The following is a 23,878-nucleotide window of genomic DNA, read 5'->3' on the forward strand; positions in this document are numbered from 1 at the left end:
AAAAGAATAAAAAAAAAACATTTTTTTTTTTTAAATGCAAATTTGAGAATCCAATCACAGAAGTGGTTTCAAAGTAGCTTTGACTAATTAGAATTTTTATTCTGCTTTCATTCGCAAATATTTATCAAAAACTCACAAAATTATTCTGCAAGAGATACTTTGAATATTCCTGTAAGCATAACTTAAACACTTCTCAAACGTGCAACGAAATGTTTGCGCTGCTAATAGCACATGCCACACACGCACACATACAAAGTCAAATGCATAAACAAATATTTCTTAATTGATTCCGATTGAAAAGCTACAATACACTCCATTTAAGCACTTTCATTTAAGAAAGCAACTCCTTGTGTATGTATGCGTGTGTGTGTGCGTGCGACTGCATGCATAAGAAAAATATTGCTTTTACACAATTTTCAATTATCGAAATATAAAACTAATTTACTTAATGTCGACAAAGGAAGAAGCTAAGTTCATAGAGCAGAAATTTTGCCAACTGAATGGCCAATAGAAGTAGCAGCAGTGCAATGTGTGTGTGTGCCAAGCATGATATGCTGATGTTGTACGCTGCCATGTAGAAGCAAAGTATCCATAACCGATTTCTGTCCGGAAGCTGAAGCTAGTCACACACAAGTGTATAAAGAGTTCATGAGCAAATGCAATAAGTGGCTTGCGGAGAGCTGGCGGATGTGGTTAACTGCATAAAATATATTTTTCTGGAACAAAATTGCGAAATGTGGCAAGAGCAACAACAAAGCGGCAAATATTTCTACGAAGTAATGTGAGTGAGCGCACAGGAGCATGAGTGTGTGTGTGTGTACTCCGATAAATCCCTTTTGTTGTATTTGTAGGTAGATATGTAGTTACATACATACATATATGCAACATATGTGTGTATGCACGGGTCGATGATTGCCTCACAGGCATGGCGTGACATGTGATGCGAGTTTTCCATTATCACGAAAATGCATACAAGATAAGCTTAATGCAGTACCGTTAACCACAAAGTGCAACAATAAAATCAACAGCGCAACAAAATGAAACAAAATACAAAAGCAACAACAAAAACCACTGAAAAAATTTATTGTAAAACAATGTTAAAGGTATTTGTGCTTATAAGCGACTGCCTGTCACACACACAAACGCACATACACATGCGGCCATATGCCAACGTAATCCAGGATATTGTCAGTTGGTTAGAAAATTCGTTTGCATTTTCCTCTTCCCCAAAAAAGAAGCTTATTTACTTTTTGTCTGCCATTCTCCGTGTATGCATGCGTGTGCCTGTGGGTGTGTGTGCCAGTTTTGCTTTTCGAAATGTCAGTTAATTTGCTCTGGAATCAATTGCTGTTTTTCTGCCAAATAAACGCATTACAACAAGGATAGAAGCGGCTGCCTGTAAAAATATATACCTTTGGGGTAGCGTACACCGACCAACTCTGGGAGACCCACACCCACACAGGCGCATTTGAGCAAATTGTAGGTGGCACGCGCAATAAAATATTAAATTGGCCACACTTTTCGTGTGGGATTTGGAGTGGAAATGAGTGTAATTTAAAGTGAATGAGGCTGGTATTTGAAAATTACTTAGCAGCGCTTAGAGGCGGCCGGGAATTAGGTCAGCAGCCAATTTGGTTAGTTGTTTGAATAAGAACGAAAACAAATATAAACTAGGGAGCTTTTAGGCATTTAAATTGGAGGCAAATGCGAAACATGACTGAAATTTTAAATTAATATATATTGGTACACTATATGACATATTAATAGAAATGAAACTAACATATCTGAAACGAGTTCGAGATAGTGCAGAATTACAAGTTAAGTGCATACTTACTCTGAAATTAAAAAACAATTTCTTATTTCGTTAAATTAACATACTGACATTTTAAATCTATTGGGTAGTCGAAAAAGTCTTTTCGTATTTCTTGGTTGGCCACTTTTTGCCATTTTTCCGCTGGAGACATTGTTCTATCAGTGTAAAACTTTTATCAGTGTAAATCGAAATTTCCAAAACGGAAGCGAGCGAACTATTGTTGTGCTACACGACTTCTCTTTTTATACAAAAATTTCAAAATATAGCGACTTTCTTCACTAGTTTCCCTCATTTTTGAATACATAGCTGTAACTTTTTTCAACTTCCCCGAATTAATTTACTTTTTTGGCTTAAAATCTCGCCTTTCCAACACTTAATGGTAGGATACAATGTGATTAGTAGCGCTGGAATTATTCGACTGCAACGACATCTGTTGACAAAATACGAAAATACTTTTTCGACTACCCAATAAATTTAAAAAAGTTTCTAATAGTCACCTAAAAAATAACTTTTTTCAAGGCCATTGTACGGACAATATCTGTTAAAAAAATTATTAAAAATTATAATAAATTTTTTCATCTAATGGGCGAATTTCCACGGACTTCATAACCGTGGCAAATGCCTTGGATCTCATTTTAGACCACTCACTATTATCTAACCCTAAATGAACATTATAAGAAAGCATGGCATTATCTTTCAACAAACATACGGACTGGAGTTATTTTAAGGATATGATGGGCAAAAATATTGCCACATATTATAGAGAAATAGCGACGCCAGAAATTATGAAAAGTTAAGACTATAAATTGACGAAAATTATTGATAAACTACGATTACTAAACAAAACTACTCTTCACAGGATCATTTCTGTAGTCAGTCTTCATTTACTTTCTTTGCAAACAAAAGTACTATATCTCAACAAAAAATAAATAAAAATAAAAAAAAAATGCTGTAAAAGTTATTATAAAACCTATTTCGTCAAATCCTCCGAAAGCCCAATGGCTAAATGTTCAAATGCGATCAGGAAAATGTGGAAGTTTTTCAGAGAAGCTAGCTAAAACATTTAGTACAGTCGCGTCGCGATCCAAGGTACTTTACTTGACCTGAATTCTTCGCAATTGTAAACGAAATCGAACAAACAACAATTCAAAAAGTTATAAATTTCATATAAACTAAATTATAGCCTCAAAAGACTACTGGCTTCGACTTAGTAACTGCTGGCGTAAGAAAATCCTTAACGTACAAAGCACTAAAAACGCTGACATTGATAATAAACACTTGCCTAAACCTCAACGTTCAAAAAACGCTCCAATGTTCAAAAAAGCATCTCATACCAATACAACAATTTGGATTTAGCGCTCATCTGAGGACACAATAGACTATAAGTCACGGCGCAATCCTCACTTACTTATCCAGATTGATTTACAATCGACCACTACATAACATAACAAGCATGGTAGGAGATGCGATAGACAATACGAACATTTGCACATCTGCTTTTCTAGACGTATCTCCGGCGTTCAAAAGAGTGAACCATGGATTCTTACATAAAATTTCGCCTTCTACAAAATTTAACTGATCTAAATTCTCATACTTAAGCAGTTACTACTTTAGAATCAAGCAAGTACAACAGCTAAAGCCAGTAAAAATTGGTGTATTAGGTATATATGTAGGTATTTTAGAGCAAAATCATCCTAAGCGATGAAACACATTTGCATATTGATTGGTGTGTTAATCGCAAATTTCGGGGTTCTGGGAACTCACGTGTGTCACTGTTTCGCCTACATTTTGGACTGGAGGCATAACTGGACCATACTTTCTTCAGAAGGTCAATCGAGGACTGTTAGTGCTTCTCCATATCACTACATGATAACCCAGTTCTATTTGCCAAAATTGGAGGATATTGGTGTGGCCAATATGGGGTTTCAAAAGGGCAGTGCCACATGTCACACAGCACGTTAAAAACTTCAATTTCAATATGGGACATTTGCAGTTTGTGTACCCTCTCGTTTTGATGATCACCTCTAAATTATGTGATTTAATACCAATATTTTTCTTTTTATGGAGTTATTTATTTCAAATCAAAGGCCTATTGCAGTAAGATCACAACCACGCTTGTTTTAAAATCCAATATTCAATGTTGCATAAAGGAAATTTAGCCAAATTAATGTATACAAATTATGAAAAATTTATAAAAAAAGTGGTATTCAAGGATATTTTTAAATAACACAAGAGTAATGTTTTAGAAAATGTTCAAATGAAGTAAAATTAATACTAATGAGTTTGGTTATAAACTACTATTATAGAATCAATTTTTATTACAACTTACCAATTTCAGCCAAACATTCGTGACGAGCAACTGATTCTTCTCATCCTGAAAGTAAAAAAATAACTAAAATTACTTTTTGTATTATATAAAAAATATTAAGTTTTATATAGTTTAGTTAAATAATAAGCAATGAACTAAGTTGTCTCAAATAACAGCTGCAATCTGCTAACTTAAAATTTTAAATAGAGCTAATTTTCAGTCATCCTGAACCAGAAATATTATAAATACCGAAAATCTTTAAAACCGAACATATTCTAACCGACACCGTAAAAAACTATGCATTGCTGAAGCACATAGAAAGACACGAAGTTCCCCCTGCCTGAACCAATCGCCGCAGCAAACGAGCCATTAAGCTTAACTTCCGGGAATCTCTTTGCCCGCGCCGCGCTTGCCACTTCGCTCCAGCAACGCTGCCAGTAGTAACGCTTCTCTGGCGGTAGTCAATCAAATTGAGACAGCAACGGTGCTGATTGTGATGCGCTTCATTAATCGAATTACAGAATTATAGACGTCCAGCGCGGCTTTAGCCGCCTTCATGAAGTGCGTTAAAATTCACAATACACTCTGAGAGAAGCAGAGGGAGAAGGGGATTGAAAAAATAAACGAATGTGCGATACCGAGCATGCTCTTCAATGTTCAAGACTACGACCATAACATTGTGGTGGAAAAAGAAACAACAAGAGCAGTTGGAAAACATTTTCAAGTGAATATTTCGTCCATTTTTTTTTTTTTTTGGTATTTTTTTCGTTAACTTTTATGTGAATGTTGCCTGTTGCTGCTGCGTATTGGTATGCGTGGTCGCCTGACCAATTTGCATCGCTAACCCAATTTCCGGCGGAGCCCAACGTGTACACACATACACGGACAACCCACATATACATGCACATATGAAAGTTGTTTGCAGAAAAAAAAACAATGAAACGAATATTGCGCTTATTGGAGTGGAAAACTCTCGGTTTGCTCGCGGCTGCGGCGGCTGTTGAGAGTACGAGAATATTTCCAGGCTTTCGAAATTTCCTACTAAAGCTGGATATGTGTCAATTAGTCTGTGCAAAGTGTGGGTAATATCGCGCGCAGAGAGTGGAGATTTCTGGCGCTTAGAGACTTTTGGGTGAAAAAAATTCTAAAAATGGTTAACACTAAAAATTAAGTTCCATAGTTGATTGTTATTATTAAGTTAAGTCGTTGATTGTTATTCTTAATTCGAGGTTTTCGCATCTCTAATCACACTTTATTATATTATTTTTATATTCATAATAAACTTTAAAAAACTGAATATGTACAATTTTGGCCGAACACTTTTTGCCATTTTTCCGCTAGAGACATTATTATTTAATTAGTGTAAAACTCTTCTGGCTTCTCGGCGAGAAACTGCGTCTTATCTTGAAGCCAACTTTACTCCATTAAGGGAGCTCTGCATTGACCGAGCAAATGGTAGTCTGATGGTGAAAGGTCAGGACTATATGGTGGATGCATCAAAAGTTCTCAGCCAAGCTATCCCAGTTTTTGCCAAGTCATCAAAGATGAAGTCTTTTCGACTGATTGCTTCAATCTCATCAGTTGTAGACACTAAAGTGTAGAATCAATCGTTCACCAGTGGATAATTTCTTTAGAGTCCCACCAAACACTCATCACAACCTTTCGAGGCGTCAATCCTGGTTCTGCGACCATTTCTTGAGCTGCATTACGCTTGGACCATGATCCAATTTGATCCAATTTTCTGTTACCATTCGCTCCATTTCGCCTCAGCAAAGAATCGCAGATTTGAGTTCGGTTCATTAAGGTTGCGTTTCCCAAACATCGAGGAGTTTTTTTTAAATCGACCAAAGCCATTGGTTGATGAATGCTAAGTTCGTTAGCGATGTCATGGCTACTTTAGTAACGGTCCCAAATTTTTTCCATAATTTCATCAAATTTTTCAACGATAGGTCGACCAGAGCGAGGAATTTCCAGAACGAATGCGAGGAAACCATTGTTGCGCTACACACACTGATACGTAAACTTCGTAAATTTCATTGGTGCTTGCGTAGCATTCTTGCTTTACATCTTTAAGAGAAGCTTAAAATCTCACCTTTCTAACACTCTATGGAGATATGCGACTGCAAGAACATCTATTTACAAAATACGAAAACATTTTTTCGACTACCCAATATATGTTCCTGTCTATATTAAATGATTTTGTTGGTGAAAGATTTGCCTAAGAAAAGCTTATCAAAATTCACTGTCCATAATTTTTCGCCAACAGGTAGGAGGGTTTTTATGCGAGAGGTATTAAGAAATTACTCGCAAACGGAAGATATCGAAAAAAACGGTGTATATTTGACAGAAATCGGACAGTTCTAACTACGGTTCTAAATTATACCTGCAATTTAACGAAAAAATAATATATTTCTTTTTACTAGACTTTATATTATTTATGTGATAATATATGCATTTTTTAAACAATTGTATTTTTCATCTAACCACTGCCACGATACCATTCACATGCTTGTAGGCCTTTTAAAGACCCAACAGTAGTCATAAGAGTGACCCTACATTCACGTCGCTGTGGCTCTTGTTGCCTTAATATTGCTTTTATTACTATAGTCACTGGCAGTTACCAATTCGACTGCGGTTAACCAAAAATTGGCCTGCTAATTGCTTACATGCTGAGCTCATTGCACCATAACGCCACATACGACAAGCCAATGAGCAAACGACTTCAGTTAAATGTCTCGCTTACACATGCGCAGTCCAAACAATGTTGCATAAATGACAGAAAAAGTAATAACACATTGATGGCAGTGCATTGTAGTAGTAGAAATCAATGTAAGCATATTTTTGTTACGCATTGGCTTTTGAAATGTTTGTTAGTTGAAACTTTGTCAGTTTACATTTTGTTGTGTCAACTTTTATGGCCACCAATAAACGAAGGAATCATTTATTAGCTTTGTTTTTGTCAGTTAAAAAATCTCGTATTTCTCGAGCATACTATAAAAACACTTAAATCGTTTAACAGTTCAAAGATTGGACTCAAAGACATTGATTGCTTTTAGTAAATTTGTTTGGTTGTTACAAAAACCTATTAAGCTATATTCAGTATCTTACTTTGATGAGCTAGAATGACAAAAATGTCAAAATTGGACGTGAATAACATGTGGTTTTAAAGATACAGAAACTCTTTTGTCATTATTATTAAGATTATACTATTTTTGCTTCCCAGAATAGTGATATAGAAAAATGTCAGCCTCAGCTAAGTCGAAATGGTTGTCCTTTAAGCATATAAGCAGATGCTAGGTTCTACCTGAAGTTAGTCAGCTGGACTCATGCATTAGTGCAACACAGCGGTAGTCATGTCAACTTTCCTATACCTTTTTTTGGTGAGGTGAACTACTATAAATAAAATTTTGTGCAGAAAATGGCATAGCTCGATATGCAAGAGTTCGAAACGAAATGAAAGATAACAATACGAAGGCGGCAATCAAGATACAAAACTTTCACCGTATTTCATAAGAGAATGTTTTTAGAAGCAGGAAAGTAGTAGATACAGTGGTGGCTGCAGAAAAACTGTATATATATGAATTCCGTGAAACAAAACAATGAAATTTCCGAAATGGCTGACAGAGGGATCAGGGTGAGTTACAATGAATTAAAAGCAAGCTAGTCTGCCAAGAACATATTCGAGGTTTCTAAATGAAATTATTCTCGATATCTGCTCATATGATCTCAAGATGGTTGCTGGTCTAGACACAGGCCACAACCTATAAACATCACATGCTAGGCTAAAGTTGTCAGAAATGCAGGAAGGCATATGTGATATAGATATAGATAAAAATATAAATTTCACTCCAAAAATCGATGGCTCGAAAGCGGCCCGATACCGATCAATATTCTCTTAATCAAAGTTGTACAGAATGATCCGTAGAATATTTCGAGCATAAGCAATTTCTCTGTTTTTTGGCTCTTTGTAAATCAACCCCCTCTCATAGATATAGATGTCAGTTATTTAGTCTTTTTTAAACTTCGTAAAAAGTCTCAATATCTTTTGTAAATAATACTTTAAATCAAATTAAACTGAACTTTCAGCTAGCATTACAAAGAACCAGCTGGTCTATGTATATCCTTACTGCCAGCCAACATAACCTTACCTAACCTGAGTGTGATTCAAAAAAAACTGAGTGCTTTCTGGAGCTGAGTCTGATCCGCTGCTTTCTAGCTCAGTTTCACACCCACACTACGCCTAAAAGCATGCTTACATACTCATTTATCGCCTTCTTGTTATAAGTTTAACCCACATATTATGATCTCCCAGTGTTTCTCTCCACATTAATACACGCTATAAAAACTTAACTTTGCACTGAACAAAAATCACATATTTTGCAAATTTCCCTTTAAGTATGCAACAGTTATGAGTCTTGCTGCTTACATTGCCCCGCCGGCAGTCGAGAAGTGAAATTATAATTTACATTTGTAGTTTTCTCATTAAAGTTTTAATTTTCTGTTTACGCTGTGCTCCCGCTATTCGTCATCGTGCTTGCTGCGGCTTATTTACTTAATTCTTTTTCACATTTCTCACAGTTTGCTTACTCCATTTTGTTGAATTTTTCTTAGATAGCTATTTACACTACGTTCAACAGCAATGCTCCGAGGTGGGCTGCTGCTTTTTCACGCTTTTTGGTTAGCATTTTTCTGTACTTTTCTTAGCGTGCGTGTCTTTAATGCGAGTGAAATTATTCTTGCAGAAAATAGTGCAAATTATATAATTAATGAGTGCCGCCAAGGGAATGGCAAGTGACAAATGCGAAGACGAGAAGATCTGCTGGGTGCTTGGGAAATATGAGTATGCATTTTTCTTGCAACTCAATTAAGTTTCTAACTTTTCTGCATTACAACGTTTCGACTTGTTCGGCTTCAATTTTTCGCCGCAACTCGTCTGGCGAACCGCAAACAACATACCGCTACTGTTTTCGGTTTTTCGCCTCTCTTCCATGCACTTTTCACACTAATTATGCATTGCTTGAGAATTTGTAATTTTAATTAATGCACTTCAGCTCCAATGCTTTGACAATTTTTTCACAAACACATACACATATTTGCACTTGCGTTTTTGAATTTATATTCAGCCTACCTTCTGATTGAAGTGTGTGAGTCTGTATTTGCTTACACTCAGTTTTTCACTCTTAATCTTAGCGCGGCACGAATGCCGATGCCACCGCCAACATATACCGACTCAGCCCTCCATGGACACACCGGTGTGTGTGCACATATGTGTGTGTGTTCCGTTTTAGGCGTGAGTTAAGTTAATCTGTTGAGTCGACTTGGATTTGCTTTGCGCTGCTCAACAGCTGCGGTTGTGGTCAGAGCTTACGTGCCGACTTGCAACTTCACTTTGCAAGTGTGTGTGTGTATCACAGCATGCACTTGGTTTTTTTTTTTCAGCGTCGCGTTCTGCCTGGCTCCGCGTAGTTTCATTCGTGCGTTGGCATCGTGCCGCAGTACATACTTGCAGTTAAATCCAAACAAAGCTAATACAGCGTATAGCGCCTTTGAGTATGCTACGAGTTTAGTTGAAAAAAGAACGCGAGAGAAATGCATGAGGTTTGTGCTTTGACACACCTGCTGGCAGCAGCCGCTTCATGGTTTGGTACTCCACATCTGCGGTTAGTGTGGCAACTTACAAGCCATCTGGCGACTTCTCACATGCTCTCGAGTTCAATGTGCTGCGCTCGTAAAACCATGTGCAGGCAGTTCATTGACATACGTGTTCTGACGTGTGAAAAGGTGGCAATTGCTATTAGAGCAGTGTGCAATTAAAACGAACACATAATTTGGTTTGGTTTTCTTCTAATACATCTGTGTTTTGTACGGTAAGGTGAAGATGGCGACCTAATCAGTGTTATGTTGTTTAATAAACGGGACAAACAGGGGATTTTCCGTTGACTATGACATTTAAAAAGAAAATCACATAATTTTTTAAAGATATTTATTATGATCGACAATTTCAATGGAAGCTATGTGCTTTATTCTGTCTGTTATTAGCGCTCCCGGCCAATGAGCAGCTTCTTGGGGGAAAAGTATACATATATGCAAAATATCCGATCGATGTCTCAAAAACTGAAGGTCTAAGTAGCGCATATACACACAGACGGACGGATAGTCTGACACATGGACATGGCTTACTGTATTGAGCTTGTCATGCGGATCATTTAGTTACTTGTATATAACATGCAATGTCTATCGCTTTTCTTGTTTTTTTTTTTTTTGTTGTTTTGGGTGTTACAGGAATCCAAGTAAACTTAACATATCCTGTTGAGGGTATACCATTAGAAAGTAGAGAGCATAGCATTAAGCTATGTAAATGATTTGATGAAAAATCTGATATTTTGACGCGAGAAATTTTGTATGGAAATTGGGTTTTCTTCTTTTTAAGTCAAAATTGGGTCTCTCCCTTAATATTGAAAAAATATATAATATGTTTGGGACATAAAAAGGTAAGCTTACTCATATTGTATTATTTTTGTGTTTACAAGGTAGAATGAAAAACCCCAAAAAATCCGTTCTTTTAACGTTTTACTTATAGGCCGCTTTCTTTAAACACGTTTTTCTCAAGACTTTGTTTTTGAAATCGGTTGGCAAGATTTAGCGAGAACTATTCAACCGATCTGCAAGATATTTTATACAGGTCTTTGAGAAAAAATTTTTGCCGAAAAAAAACTGTAATGATGTAAATGTAAATTTTTTTTTTTAATTTTCCCCAAAAGTCCAACTTTAAGGAAGGTCATGTAACGCCCTAAGTTTCGAGGTTATGTGAAAAATGAAAAAGATGCTGGTACAAAAGTAGTAGATCTTTTCATTACCTAAGAATTTGCCATAGATGTAACTTCTTTCTATAAGTCTCGAAGTTCGCCGAAACCCGCAATAAAATGTTTTTAACCCTTAGAAAATCAACCACACCCCTGCGCTTTCTTCTCTCCACTTCAGATGGCTCGTAATTTATCTTTCCTTTAACTTTTGTTATTTGATCATTTGTTTCCATTTGGTTTCATCACACTATGATTTTTTTTTTTTTTTTTTTTTGCTTTCAAAAATTAACTAACCTTGCATGAAACTTTTCTATTAGTAAAAAATGTTTCTGAAATACTTCGAAAATATTGACTTTGGTACTTTATTTGGGAATATTTAATTCTAGATGAATTCTGCCAGCATATCTTTTCTACACTCTCATCATAATATGTAAAATTTAAATAACAAATACAAATAAACGTTTTTAGACAGGCTAAAGCAGCAATAACCAATCAGCGATCATTGCCAGGCAGATGTGTCATTAATTCGGACATATTTCGTTTGCGGTCGTGGCTGTCACACATCGCGAAGTCAGCTGCGGCGGTGGTACTGTGAGAGACAGGCAATTTATGACAACTCGTTTGATACACACTTTTTGTCGCGTGCACTCGTGTTATTTAGCTTGTGGCCTCACTCAATTCGGGCTAAATTGTTGTTGGCTGACAGCACTGACTTTAATAAATTCGTTTCGTGACAGCGACAAAAAGACAAAAACACAAATTAACGGTCGAAAATACAGGCGTACAGGCGCAACAGCTAAAAGCAAATATGCATTCGCAAAGTTCGGTGTATTGGTTTTCCGGCCTACACGCCACAAACACACACACACACATATTACGGCGGGCATATGGTCGCTGCGGCGGCTTATAAATTTGCATTTGCGTACAAATTTTCGGCAGCGACATGTTGCATGAGTCACTAACCTCGCACAACACAAACATTCATGCCACACACACACACACATCTGCACCACACACTGCTTGCTCAACTAGACAAGTCAGGCACGTTGCGGGGCAGGCAGGCGCAGATCCTTGTGTACACTAATTAAAAACTTGTCAACACACATGTACGCTGGCCGCAGCAAAAACATTTGCGACAAGCCGCAGCAGCAGCAGCAAAACATTCGCCGGCTGGCAGCAGCTGTTGGCCGAAAATATTTGTCAGCTCACTCTGGCGCGAATTTCACTTAGCAGTGCACGCAGTTGTTGTTGTGGGTGGACACATGTGTGGAAGGTGCATTAGTATTTGGGCTTACTGCCACTTACCGTTGCAGACATATAGTTATGCATAGTTTTAGGCGTTTGCCAAATATTTTTGTGCAACTAATCTAACTTTCGGACGCATTTGCGGTTGTCGGCCGTGAGCACGTTGCACAACTTTTGAGCGAATTTCACATGTTTATAAATTTTGCAATGAAATTTGATTTCGCTTTAAATCTGTTTTCTGGCAGTTCGTTAATATTTGTGTCGGTATATATTATGGAGTTAAATAGTGGAAAATAATAATTTTTAATAGTCTTCTTATTTTGCTTTTATTAAATTCATGAACTCTTTTTGGGTTTAGTCTGACGTATTAATGCCTTCCAAGCGTCCCTGCCATACGCCCGCTTTCTGTTTCATCATCCATTTTTACAGCATGACCAAGTCAGACAATGCAATTGATTGCTAAAGTTTGTAATTTTTCCGTATGTAATAAGTCATGCAAACACGTGAAATCCAAAAATCTGGCTAAGACTTTTCCCTCGAACTCTAAATGCCAGTTCAACATCACTTTTCACAGGAGGAAATCTGTCAAGAGGAAATCTATCCATCGCTGGACCTACAGATCGAAAAAATTGTTTCTTCGAAAATATAATTTTTAGCTAATTTCCCACTCTTCCTTACTTTCTTATTTGAAAATTCAGCTTTATCGGGACGAGTTGAGCAAGTACGCGTTTCATACAAAATATCTACTTAAACCATTTACGAAAAATGTCAAGCTTCTTGTCACCTTTTTAACACTGACGAACTTCAAGCGCCATATCCTACACTTTTGTAATATTTTGATCCATTGACGTCGTTCGTTGAAGGCTTCGTAAAAATCGTAGACTTGTGATTTAATTTTTAAACTGAATCACTTCAAGCCTTTTCCAACTTTTGTCAAGCTTCCTCACACAAAATTTGTTTAAAAATATAAAATGGAAAAATCGCAAAACTCTACTCAGGTATACTGACTTAAGCAGCTACTGTAAACGAACTGGGTTACAGATCGCGCTCATATTTTGCTTTGTAATTAAGGACAGTCGTAAAAGCTAAGCAAGCTTCTTTTATAAAATATTATTTACCCGAGAAATTTAATTACAATTGACAGCTAGACACCAAGGAAAAAGGAGCTTACTATTTTGGTGGCTTTCTCAGCAGAAAATAACCTCCCGTATGAAGCTGAATCTCTTCAACAAGATAAGAATCGCATTGTCTGAAAGCTCACTTGATATTATAAGCTACATATAGATCCGCATTAATTTTTCATGCTCAGACTTTTCCACATATGCATACATGATCCTTTATCAGGCTATCAAATGCTTCCGTGCTGTCAATTTCTATTCTCTGTTTTTTACCAGGACTTTAAACAGTGTGAATATTTGGAAAATGGTGTAAGAACCAGGTTTAGAGACGTATTGATAAGGTTGAATCAGTTTATTGGAAAAAGGCTTCCGTCTTTCACGCGATTTATTTGAGAGAATTTTAAATAGCATGTGCATCAAAATCAACTCTTTGTAGTTGACGCAGATTATAAAGTTACATTTACATAAGACAAGGCACAGTAATATGGGGCTCTAGCCATACATTGTAGAACTTGGAGTTCAGGTGATCTATTCTCCATATGAATACATCTGCGCCGACCATGAACATTTCCGTCTGTTTATTGTACATGAATCGCTGTAGGTATAGCGGTGCGGACTTCATCATGCCTGGATATCGATAGATCAATACCATCGTTCTCGATTCCTTACTCTCGGTTCACTTCTTCACAGTGGCAATTTTTGTCGTCATCACCACAAAGAAAGTTAGGATATTTTGCATCCATATTTTTAGTAACCTATGCATTTGTTGCCAAAACGCTATATTTGTTTCTACAAACATATTGTTTCTACAAATTCTTTAACAAATATTTTTTTAATTTTAATATTTTTTCAATAAAAATAAAAAATAAAATAGAGCAGATTCCTTTTACTTTAATTAATATTATTTCACCACTATTTTCTTTTTGTCATCGCATTCCTCTTACTTTAGCCGATATTTTGCGTTGTTGCGTTGTCTCGAGTATTTTTTACCAATGAGATTTCTTTTCAAGCGTTTTCCAATACCATTTCATTAACGTTTTTGTTGCTCTTACTTAATGCAGATGTTTTCTTCTTCTTCGGTTATAATTGATTGCATTTTCAGCTATTTTCTCAACCTACTTCCTGAGCGAAGTGTTTGCTGGCGCAGAAGAAAATATAACGGAAAATACGAAAGCGTAGAAGTAGACAAGTACAAGGGAAGTGCAATTGCAAGAAATGCTGCGCATAATTAATTTCAATTACTTTCCAATAGCCGGCAATTTAAAGTGGTAATTAATATGCGGTCAGCCATGGCTTTATTGGCTATTTGGAATACCTTGCAGGCTGCAACAGTTTTTCTCAAGGAAATTAGCGCAAAAGTTACAAATAAAATATGCACGGGAGAGGCATAAGTAATTTTTATACCCTGAACAGTTTGTCACGAATTTTCCAATACTCAGCATGAAATGTCGGAGATCATATAGTATATGCGATCCTATACATGCGCTCTATCTTCTCCCTTAAATCTAGAGATATCAAGCCATAATTTTGCACACATACTTTTCTTCTATGGAGGTTTGTCATTTGTTGCACTCTCCGATATCGGACCACTATAGCATAGAGCTGCCATACAAACTGAACGATCACAATCAAGTGCTTGTGTGGAAAACTGTTTCATTTGATGAGCTATCTTTACAAAATTTGGTACAGGTTATTTAGCAAATAAGTAATCTCCGGAGAAATTATTTTGATCCGATCACTATAGCGTATAGCTGTCATATGAATCGACCGATCGAACCAAAGTCCTTATTTGGAATACTTTTTTATTTGACAAGCTATCTTCTCGAAATTTGGCATGGATCATTATATAATGTATATCCGAAGAAATTATATAGATCACATTATTATAGCATTTAGCTGCCATACAAACTGACTGATCAAAATCAAAATAAAAGTATTTTTTATACATTTTTATGTTTTAAACTTTTATACTTTCTTATGTGCGAAGGGTATTATAGCTTCGGTGTAGCAGAATTTTTTTATTATTTTTTTAATTTTTCTTCAAAGTCGCAGATTTCCAAGCGCAACAGTTAACAGCATCCCTTCATGTTGGCCCCTTACCGCCAGCTTACAGTTCGCAGCGCATTTATCTATTGAATTTGCATACAAAAGTTTTGCTTGGCAGTGTTCAAATTTCATTTGTTCTACACACCCCTACCACACATCCCACCCACCCACTTTTATTCAACATAAATGCCATTGAGTGTTTACTTTTGCGAAAGAAAATGTCAAAAGCTGCACAAATTTGCATATGAATTTCATAAATTTTTCAATTTGTCATAAAACGCCCAGGACCGATGCCGAAGCTGTTCACCTTGCCAAGGATGAACTACACACATTTATGGCGTGAAGGTATGGCATAAAAATTCGTATCAAGGGCGTCGATAAGCAGGCGGTAGAGGGGGGAGAAGAGCTAGTGAATTTCTGTGTTCAATCGAAGCGTTGGCGATATGCAAATGTTTCAAAGCTCAATGCGCATTATGCACTTTTCACACCTCATATGCACACACGCACGACCTTTGCTCTCTCTTCTTCTCTCTCTCTCTCTCTCTCTCTCTCTCTCTCGTATGTGTAAATATAATATCTATAGACACAAATTGACATTTCGGATTTTACCCAGCTCCCGCCTTACACTCTCGTATAGCCTTCTTATATCAACACCTATTCTACCCACTTGAGATTCACTTGCCGCCGCGCACCCCGCTCTGTGCCGCCTATTGTGAACGACCACTTTAATTTATCACATTTTCTTCATAGCGCTACTGAAACTTCGTTTTTTTTTTTTTTTTTTTTTTTTTTTTTTTTTTTTATCTTTTTTTTTTTTTTTTTTTTTTTGGAAGCGTAGATTATTGCATACTTTCTAGCTATTATGCCACTCTGGCATGTCACTACACCCGCTCACACGCTTATGCTTGTTTGCGCTGTAAAGTATGCGAGCTTGTAGAGGGTTGCTGATAGTGTGTGGTGGGGAGCGGTAAGGTTAAGCAGCATATTTCCATACATTTCGGCTGCGTTTAAAATTTTAATTTTTCATCTTCGGCCGTCACTTGGCACTCCCATGCATGCACGGAACCTTTTGCTTATCTGAACGCGTCTACAACAAACTTCTGCTACAACAGTTGGGGCTGGCTCCAGTTCAAAATCTTTCACTTGCTGTCATTTCGTTTCAAACGTATGCTCTGTGTAGTGAACTTTATTTATTGTTGCAAAATGCTTCGAGTTTCAAGACGTGTAGGGAGGCAATTGCTTGTTGAGTGGTTTACTTTGTTTCCACGCTTCGTTTTCTCAAACTTTCTTTTTGGGTTTTCGGCGTTGTCGTTCACGCTGCCCGCATTTACCGCTTGTCTGTATGTCATTCTGTTTGGTACTGGAAAATTTTGGCATATTTTACTAGCAATTTCCTTTTGTGCAAACTTTTTGAGACTCCAAGTTGGTTGTGTCGGAAAATTTTGAAATATAATTAAAGTTTGCTGCATACTGTTAGGAGCGCATATGTGGATACCGCACCTATGCTGCAAAAGTAGGTCGTGCTGCCATTACTTTCCATTTGGTTTTTGGGTGCAATATTTCCCGTGTTTTCGAAAAATTCTACAGACGTTTTAATTTAAGTTTCTAATCAAAAATGCTGTCGCAACTTTCGATTTCGAATTGGAGTGTTTAACGTCCAAAATAAAAATTGGGTAAAATATAGGAATTTGAGTAATATTTAAATTACTTTTAAGATAAAGTAATTGCATTTGAAAGAAAACAAAAATAAATTCGGAAACTTAATTTTGGCTAAGAAAAAAATTTTCATTATATATTGGATAGTCGAGAAAGTCTTTTCGTTTTTTGTCAATAAATGTCGTTGCAGTCGTGTAACTCCAGTGCTTCCAATCAAATTGTGTCATACCATATATACAAAAAAATTAATTAAAATTTCATTAGAAATACGAAAATAGTTTTTCGACTACCCAATATATATATCAAGTATATTTGTTATTAAATGCACCAACTCTTTAGCAGCGTTTAAATTTATAGCTTTTATTATATTTGTACATCAAATCCTGCAAGCATACTTTTAGGCAGCAAAGGCAACTATTTTTCGTCAAATCGCGCTGATAAAACAATATTTATGCGCGCCTCGCGCAATATTTAGCTGTGTTGTTAGTCACTTAATCCCTTTACCAAATCAAGCCGTTTGCAAAACAAAAGAAATACAGCGATATAGAACTGTAAAGCATAGTTTTAGGCACCATTTGATTGAATTGAGTTGTAGCGCGCATTCCGCTCAACTAACTGACTAAACACCGTTTGTGCAGCAATGCGCTGTTGTTGCACAAATCCTAACTACTCAAATTCTATTTATTTAAGTTATGCGCAAAAGGCGTTTTAGGCGCTGCAGATTGTGTAAGCGTTATTAGTGTTGGCAAATCCGTGTAAAAGTGATTCAAGCGTGTTTTGTTGTTTGGCGGATTTGGCTGTTGCGGCATTTGTTAGTATTGTTTTTGCCGAAAAGCAATTAATTGCGATTATTTTGTTGTTGCTGAGAGCAAAACGTATTTAAACTTAATAAATTTACAAAGGCAGCTCCATCCGCCTATATTTGCAACTCTGCTTTTATAAGCCTGATAAATGAAAAACTATTTCACTACGTTTGCATGCCATGAAACTATGCCTCTCTCCCTCATGTTTAATTGCTTTTTACAGAACTCACAAAGCGATTTGCTCATTCGGATATTTGGCTGCCAATCATTCTTTGCGTTGGCATTTATTTTGCTTTGACTGTGCGCCGGAAATATCAATTAAACACAAACACGTTTGGAGGGCATTCAAAGCTCTGCTGTTCGAATTAGACTATGTATATGGGCACGAGTCTCTAAAAAATATTATCTCTAAACTTAGGCCCTTAAATCTGTCACTTATTGGGTAATTGGGTAAAATTAACAAAACGAAACCGCCCAGAAAATCTGACGAATCATCCAGTTAAGCTCACCAAATCAATAAAGATGAAGCCCATGAAACACTGTTCACACAACTACTTTGATGTTGGGCTTAAGAGAGATTTTAACAATCTTCGTAAACAATGAAACATATAATTTGAAATCAGTTGCAATTTTGTTGTTGTAACGGTTACCTCGTCCCCGTTGGTAAGCCCACGAAGCGTGCTGGAACGAAGCTGCGTAAGGGTCACTACCGAATCTCGCAGCAACTCGAGCTCTTCATCTAAAATGGATGGTGGTTTGACTCCAAGTATGCCATTCACCGAGGGGGAATCGGTAAAGATGTTAATGGCTCCGCTTTGAATTGTGGTCTGTGTAAGTCTGAAGTTGGTTAAGTCCGAAATCTGGTCGGCGTAGTTGGAGAAAGACGTATTGGTGCTTCTTGGAGACGGTTTCCAAAGATGATTTCTGCGAAAGCAGTGTTCTGACATGTCTGTAGCTTTCTCGTTCGTGTTTCACTGCCTCTAGACGACCATATTGGTGCGGGGTAGTTAAGGAGCGGTCGGCCGATGGCCTTGTCTTTTCACCATGTGTTGCCGGACCTGTCAAGTTTGTACTCATTCGTCCAGTTAGTGAATATGGTCGCTGTATATTTAGTGCGGTAGCGAATAAACGAGAAAGGTCGAAGAGATAATCGTTTACCTTTGAGCACATGCCATCGATTCCGTTGCCTGACGTCATTATCGTGCAATCATCAGCGTACGGGGTAATAGAAATTCCCTACGGGGGTTGAAGGGGTTTCGAGATGTGGTACTGTTCGAAACAGTATGGATGATAGTCGACCGCCCAGGTTGTTTGTGGTCGGTAAGTTGAAAATGTGTCGTACTGCCAGCTTAATTTATAATGGTACATCAGAAATGCATTCCAAATTTTATACACTATGTACATATTGTATGTATTTTATTCGCAAATAAATTTGGAGTTTATTTTAGTGCATATTATTTAATCTAAAAATATCACAAAGTTCGTTGGAAATTGATCAGAAGATTTTTGAAGTTAAAATTTATCGTTATTCCGAGACAATGGCAAATATAACCGAATGATACCCGATTTGGGCGTTAGTGAACCTGTATTTAAGTATATTGAAATATTTATATTGATATTTGATACAAAACGGCGGGCTCTAGAGCAATTATCCGAATCAGCTCATAGAGATCTTTACAGGTTAGAGTCAGTTAAATAATATGGCACAGAGTCGGAGTGAATCTGGAGTGAGTAAATTTTTGTTTTTACTACTGTTCAACTGAGTAATGATTTCAGGGCCCTAAATTCCACTTAACACTAAAAGTAAATAGTTTTTATCCAAAGCTGACCTAACTTCTTAATCACAATCAAGTCTAAGTAGATATCTAATGACCGATAAATTCGTTACAATAACTAGTTTGTCTGCGAAAAAAAGGTTTTACAATATACACACGAGACGAATTGACATATGTGGCATGTAGAAAGTGCTTGGACGTAGCTATGCTTCCGTTCAGCATTATCTAAAACTCGTCTTGCGGAGAATTTTGCTTTAAATGAACAAGCAAACATAGATAGTAGAGCTCAGGAACGGTTTGAATTCTCTTGCAAAAGCAGCTGGGTATGTCAATATTAAATCAATATAATTTATTCCTAATAAACATCTAATAATACACTCACCACTAACTTAACAACGACCCCTACCACCATCGCTGGATTACTATCCTTAATCTGGTATTAAAATTAATTGACTGAGAAGTCGCAATTTAATATACTTAATGGTTGCGCCACCGAAAGGAAGTAAACTCTTTTGTCACGCCTTTCAATATTCCACGTCCGCAAAACTAGCGCAGCTTGCTTGCGCCACTTAGTTGAATTTGTTTTTGTAACAAAATGCCACCACCTGTCTGTCTCGTCCACGGCTATCGGGCAATCTCTTTACACTCGGGCGACAACACGATTCATCGACTGCCGGACTGTCAACAACTTTGCCAATAATGATTTTGTAATGAACTGTTCCATGGATACACCCATACACATTCACACACACACACATACACACATAAGCTATGTAAACATATATGAGCATTCTGCACGTCTACTCGTTTATCAACGGTAAATTTACGAGCACTACATCACCATCGCCACCGTGTTCTCTCATTTACTCCTCGTTCATAAGGCGTAACAGCGTCAATGGCTTTGGCTCATGATGCCTTTACGACTGACGCTATCGCCGCTGCTGCTGCCGTTATTGCCGGTCACAGTAACGGTGTGTACAGCGTGCAACACTGCGGTTGTTTACTACAATAATAATGATTAGTCAGTTATCCAGTGTCGCCTATGATTAGGTTTTACTGCAGCTGTTTAAGGCGTTGATTAAATGCAGTTGGCCATTTCTTTAATTTGTTTGCTTCGCCATCACTCCGGGTTGACGTGGCTGGTGATAGCCACATGAGCATATTGTCATCAAGCACAGTTATAATCATATTTCTTATGCAACTGTTGCTAATTATAGGTTGGTGTTGGTGTGAGAGTTTGCTGCGATGGTTATCATTTTTAATGTGTTTATATTTCATGTTGTCAGTTGATTAAATCGACATTAATTGACGCATTATTTGTGAGTAATGAGCATATGCGTAATGTTGTTGTAATGCACTCATAAAAGTGAGTTGAAGTTGCACAAATATTTAATAAATAATTAAGCTTCTCTAGCCTCACCCATCTTGCATTGAGATGCATTAAGGACTCATCAAATTTGATGTGTTCCACCGGATAATACAATTAACTAATAATAAAGAAGACATTAAGATACTAAAGGAATATAAGAGCTGATTTTCAAACAATATTGAAACCGAGCTAGAGAATATTGAAGCTTTGAGAATTTTTAGGCAAAAAATTTGCTTTCAATATTTCTATCTTCTAAATAAAAGGTACTACTACTCTTAATAAATACCATTACTACAGCTAACCTCGATGCTGAAACAGCTTTCTGACTAGATCTTAGTTGCTTCTAGCGATTTATTCTGGAGTCATGTGTGCACGCAAGTGAGGAAAGTTCTCTGAGAGCCATTCGCTTGGGAGTGACCAGAAACGGTTCTTTTACGTATGGCTCAAGCAGCTCACGACTTCCGGCCCTGGACCAAGTATCCTGTGGATAGCTAAAGAACATCCGTTTGAGAGCGAGCAAAAGTGAGAAGGCGAAACATCCCCTCCACAAGGTTCAGCACTGTGTTTTGGACCCGCCGCGTAAAAAATGTCCCCAATGAAGAAGCACAAACATCCTCGGCTGAGACACCTTCCTTTTGATGACGACGATTTCAAATGCAGTAGATGAACATCTACCCACGATCCGCATCAAATCGAGGTTCTTCAACATATCGCTGATTTGTGCGCACGCCCCGACGGAAGAGAAAGACGATGTGACCAAAGATGCCTTCTATAAGCATTTGGAGCGTACCTATCAGAGCAGCTCTCATAAGAAAATCATAAGAAAATTCTTCAAACTACCTTTCAAAAAGGATGATTGACAACCTAGCTGACGACTCTAGATTCATCAAAGACATCATTATTGGTATATAGCTGTGGGTTTATGAATATAGCATCAAAAATCTTCAGTATCGAGTATGTGAAATAGTTATGTTGCTGGGGTGTTGGAGGACAGCACCAAATGTATAAAGAACGCGGTCTGGAGCTCTTTGATCAATAAATAGGGTTTCAATTTAAAAATAAATATTAAATTCAATCAAATGTAGAAAGTCGTAATTTTTGACATCAGATAGCTACACATTTTCACAAATCGATTTCTTTGCAATATTTGGCGCATTTTTTGTACTGGCTCAGGCCTGTTCTGAGACGATATTCAAACACAATACCCCAAATTGCAAAATAGACTGCAATCTACGAACCAGACGACTAAAAGGAAAAGGAACTTCGATATTGAAATATTCAAGGCTCAAAAGGGTTGTAAAAAAATCAAGAGACTGTCATAAATAGAAGAGTCTCATGATCCCATATTTTTCATTTCGGTTAATTTTTGATAAAATGTTATATTATCATTATCTACTCTATTCATAAGTACTCCTCGCTTGGGATTAGATAAAACAGCTGTTGTTATTTTGATCTGAATAGCCGAGATTGGAAGCAACGAGTGTCCGCAAAATATTTTATTTGTCTAAAAATCTCTTCTTTTCTATATATGAAATACTTTGCACCTCATTTGCATAGAAAATTTCTAACTGTAACTGCGGCTGCAAGGATATAAGTGCTTTTATTGCGGTCGTCGTCAATCACGTGTCAACATGCCACCTGAAGACGCAGCTCGAAGTGTTGACCAACTCACTGACCAACAGATAGGGCCAGTAGAAGTTTAAGTAATGGCAAGAAAGAGTGTCCGAGAGTAAAATTAATGAACACTTCGGAATATCAACTATCCAAATATGCGCATATATGTGTATGTGTCTGTGCGTAAGCGAGTGGACGACAAGCAAAAGCTGAAAAGTCATTAATTTTAAAGTCAGTTTACTACACGACTCGCAAAATTTGCATGTGTATGTGTGACTGTGTGTGTGTGTGTGGCTGGGAGAGGGGCACCGTAAAAGCAAGTTGACATTTACAAGAATAAATGTGCGAATGAAAGCAAAATTATAGCAGCCAAAGTGCGAAGCGTGAGTTGAGATAAAAGTTAACCAACAACAGCAATAGTAATGTGTGCAAATTATAAAGAGTCAACCTGTTCATTGTTAAGGTGACACATTCGCTGGCACGTCCCCACACGCACATAAACCGTACAGACACACACACACTAATGCACCCTCACGCAACTACATGCCACATAAATTTCAAATGTACAGTTAAGCAGCACAAAATGTACATTTTTCTTCATTCATAAGTACGTCACATATAACATAGCTACTTGAGTGTGTGTGTGTCCGCGTGCGTGTGCGGTAAGAATCTGCGGAAGCGCTTCATGTGCACCGCCCCAACTTTCTATGTATTTGTGCGCGCGTAAATGTTGTTGTATGTTGGCGTAAGTGCTGGCTGGCTGACACCGTTAAGATGGTGCTCAAGTGGCTGCCAACTACAGCTGCAGCCGCGGCAGTAGCAGCGGTGAATGAGTATGCGAGTGCCATAAATTGTGGTACTCTTTTATTCAAATACAATTTTCAGCTGTCATTTTGGCAGGACATGCGCTGCCTCTTTTATTTTCTTACATGTGCATGTGTGCTTATATGCGTGCGTGTGTGTGTGTGTGTGTGTTATGCTCGCCCTCATTCGTAGCTACACTTACATGCTGCGCTTTTGTCATTGTCCATCGCGTTGGTGGCAGTTTACCGTTGTTTTTCATTTCGCGCACTCGTTTATTATGTCGAGTGTCCTTATGTAAGCATGCATGTGCTCGCATTTCGCATAAAAACGTATGCTTTTGTTTGTGTCTCAGCGCTTCTCTGTGGTTTTTCTTCACCTTAACGCATATGTCCTTTTCCAGTTGACCTCTCTATGAGTGAAATTTGTGCGCATTTGTCTTTGTATTTCGCCTTGAGTGTCTGGTTTGTTTTTGACGTTGATCCTGATACATGGTCTTGTTTATTTCCAGTATTTTTTTTTTTTTT

The 23,878-nt window shown here is 37.4% G+C and overlaps 1 protein-coding gene across 1 annotated transcript in view; it reads right to left on the reverse strand.

Moving 5' to 3' along the window:
• LOC108972606 overlaps window positions 1-23,878 on the reverse strand; it is a 201,163-nt gene that overhangs the window by 58,612 nt on the left and 118,673 nt on the right. The window contains exon 4 of the mRNA XM_018939252.1: window positions 4,143-4,187. Within this exon, the coding sequence (XP_018794797.1) occupies window positions 4,143-4,187 (45 nt within the window). The remainder of the gene's footprint in view (window positions 1-4,142; window positions 4,188-23,878) is intronic.

This window comes from Bactrocera latifrons, unplaced genomic scaffold (genome assembly GCF_001853355.1).
Source record: "Bactrocera latifrons isolate USDA-ARS-PBARC rearing strain unplaced genomic scaffold, ASM185335v1 scaffold_41, whole genome shotgun sequence".
Taxonomy (NCBI): domain Eukaryota; kingdom Metazoa; phylum Arthropoda; class Insecta; order Diptera; family Tephritidae; genus Bactrocera; species Bactrocera latifrons.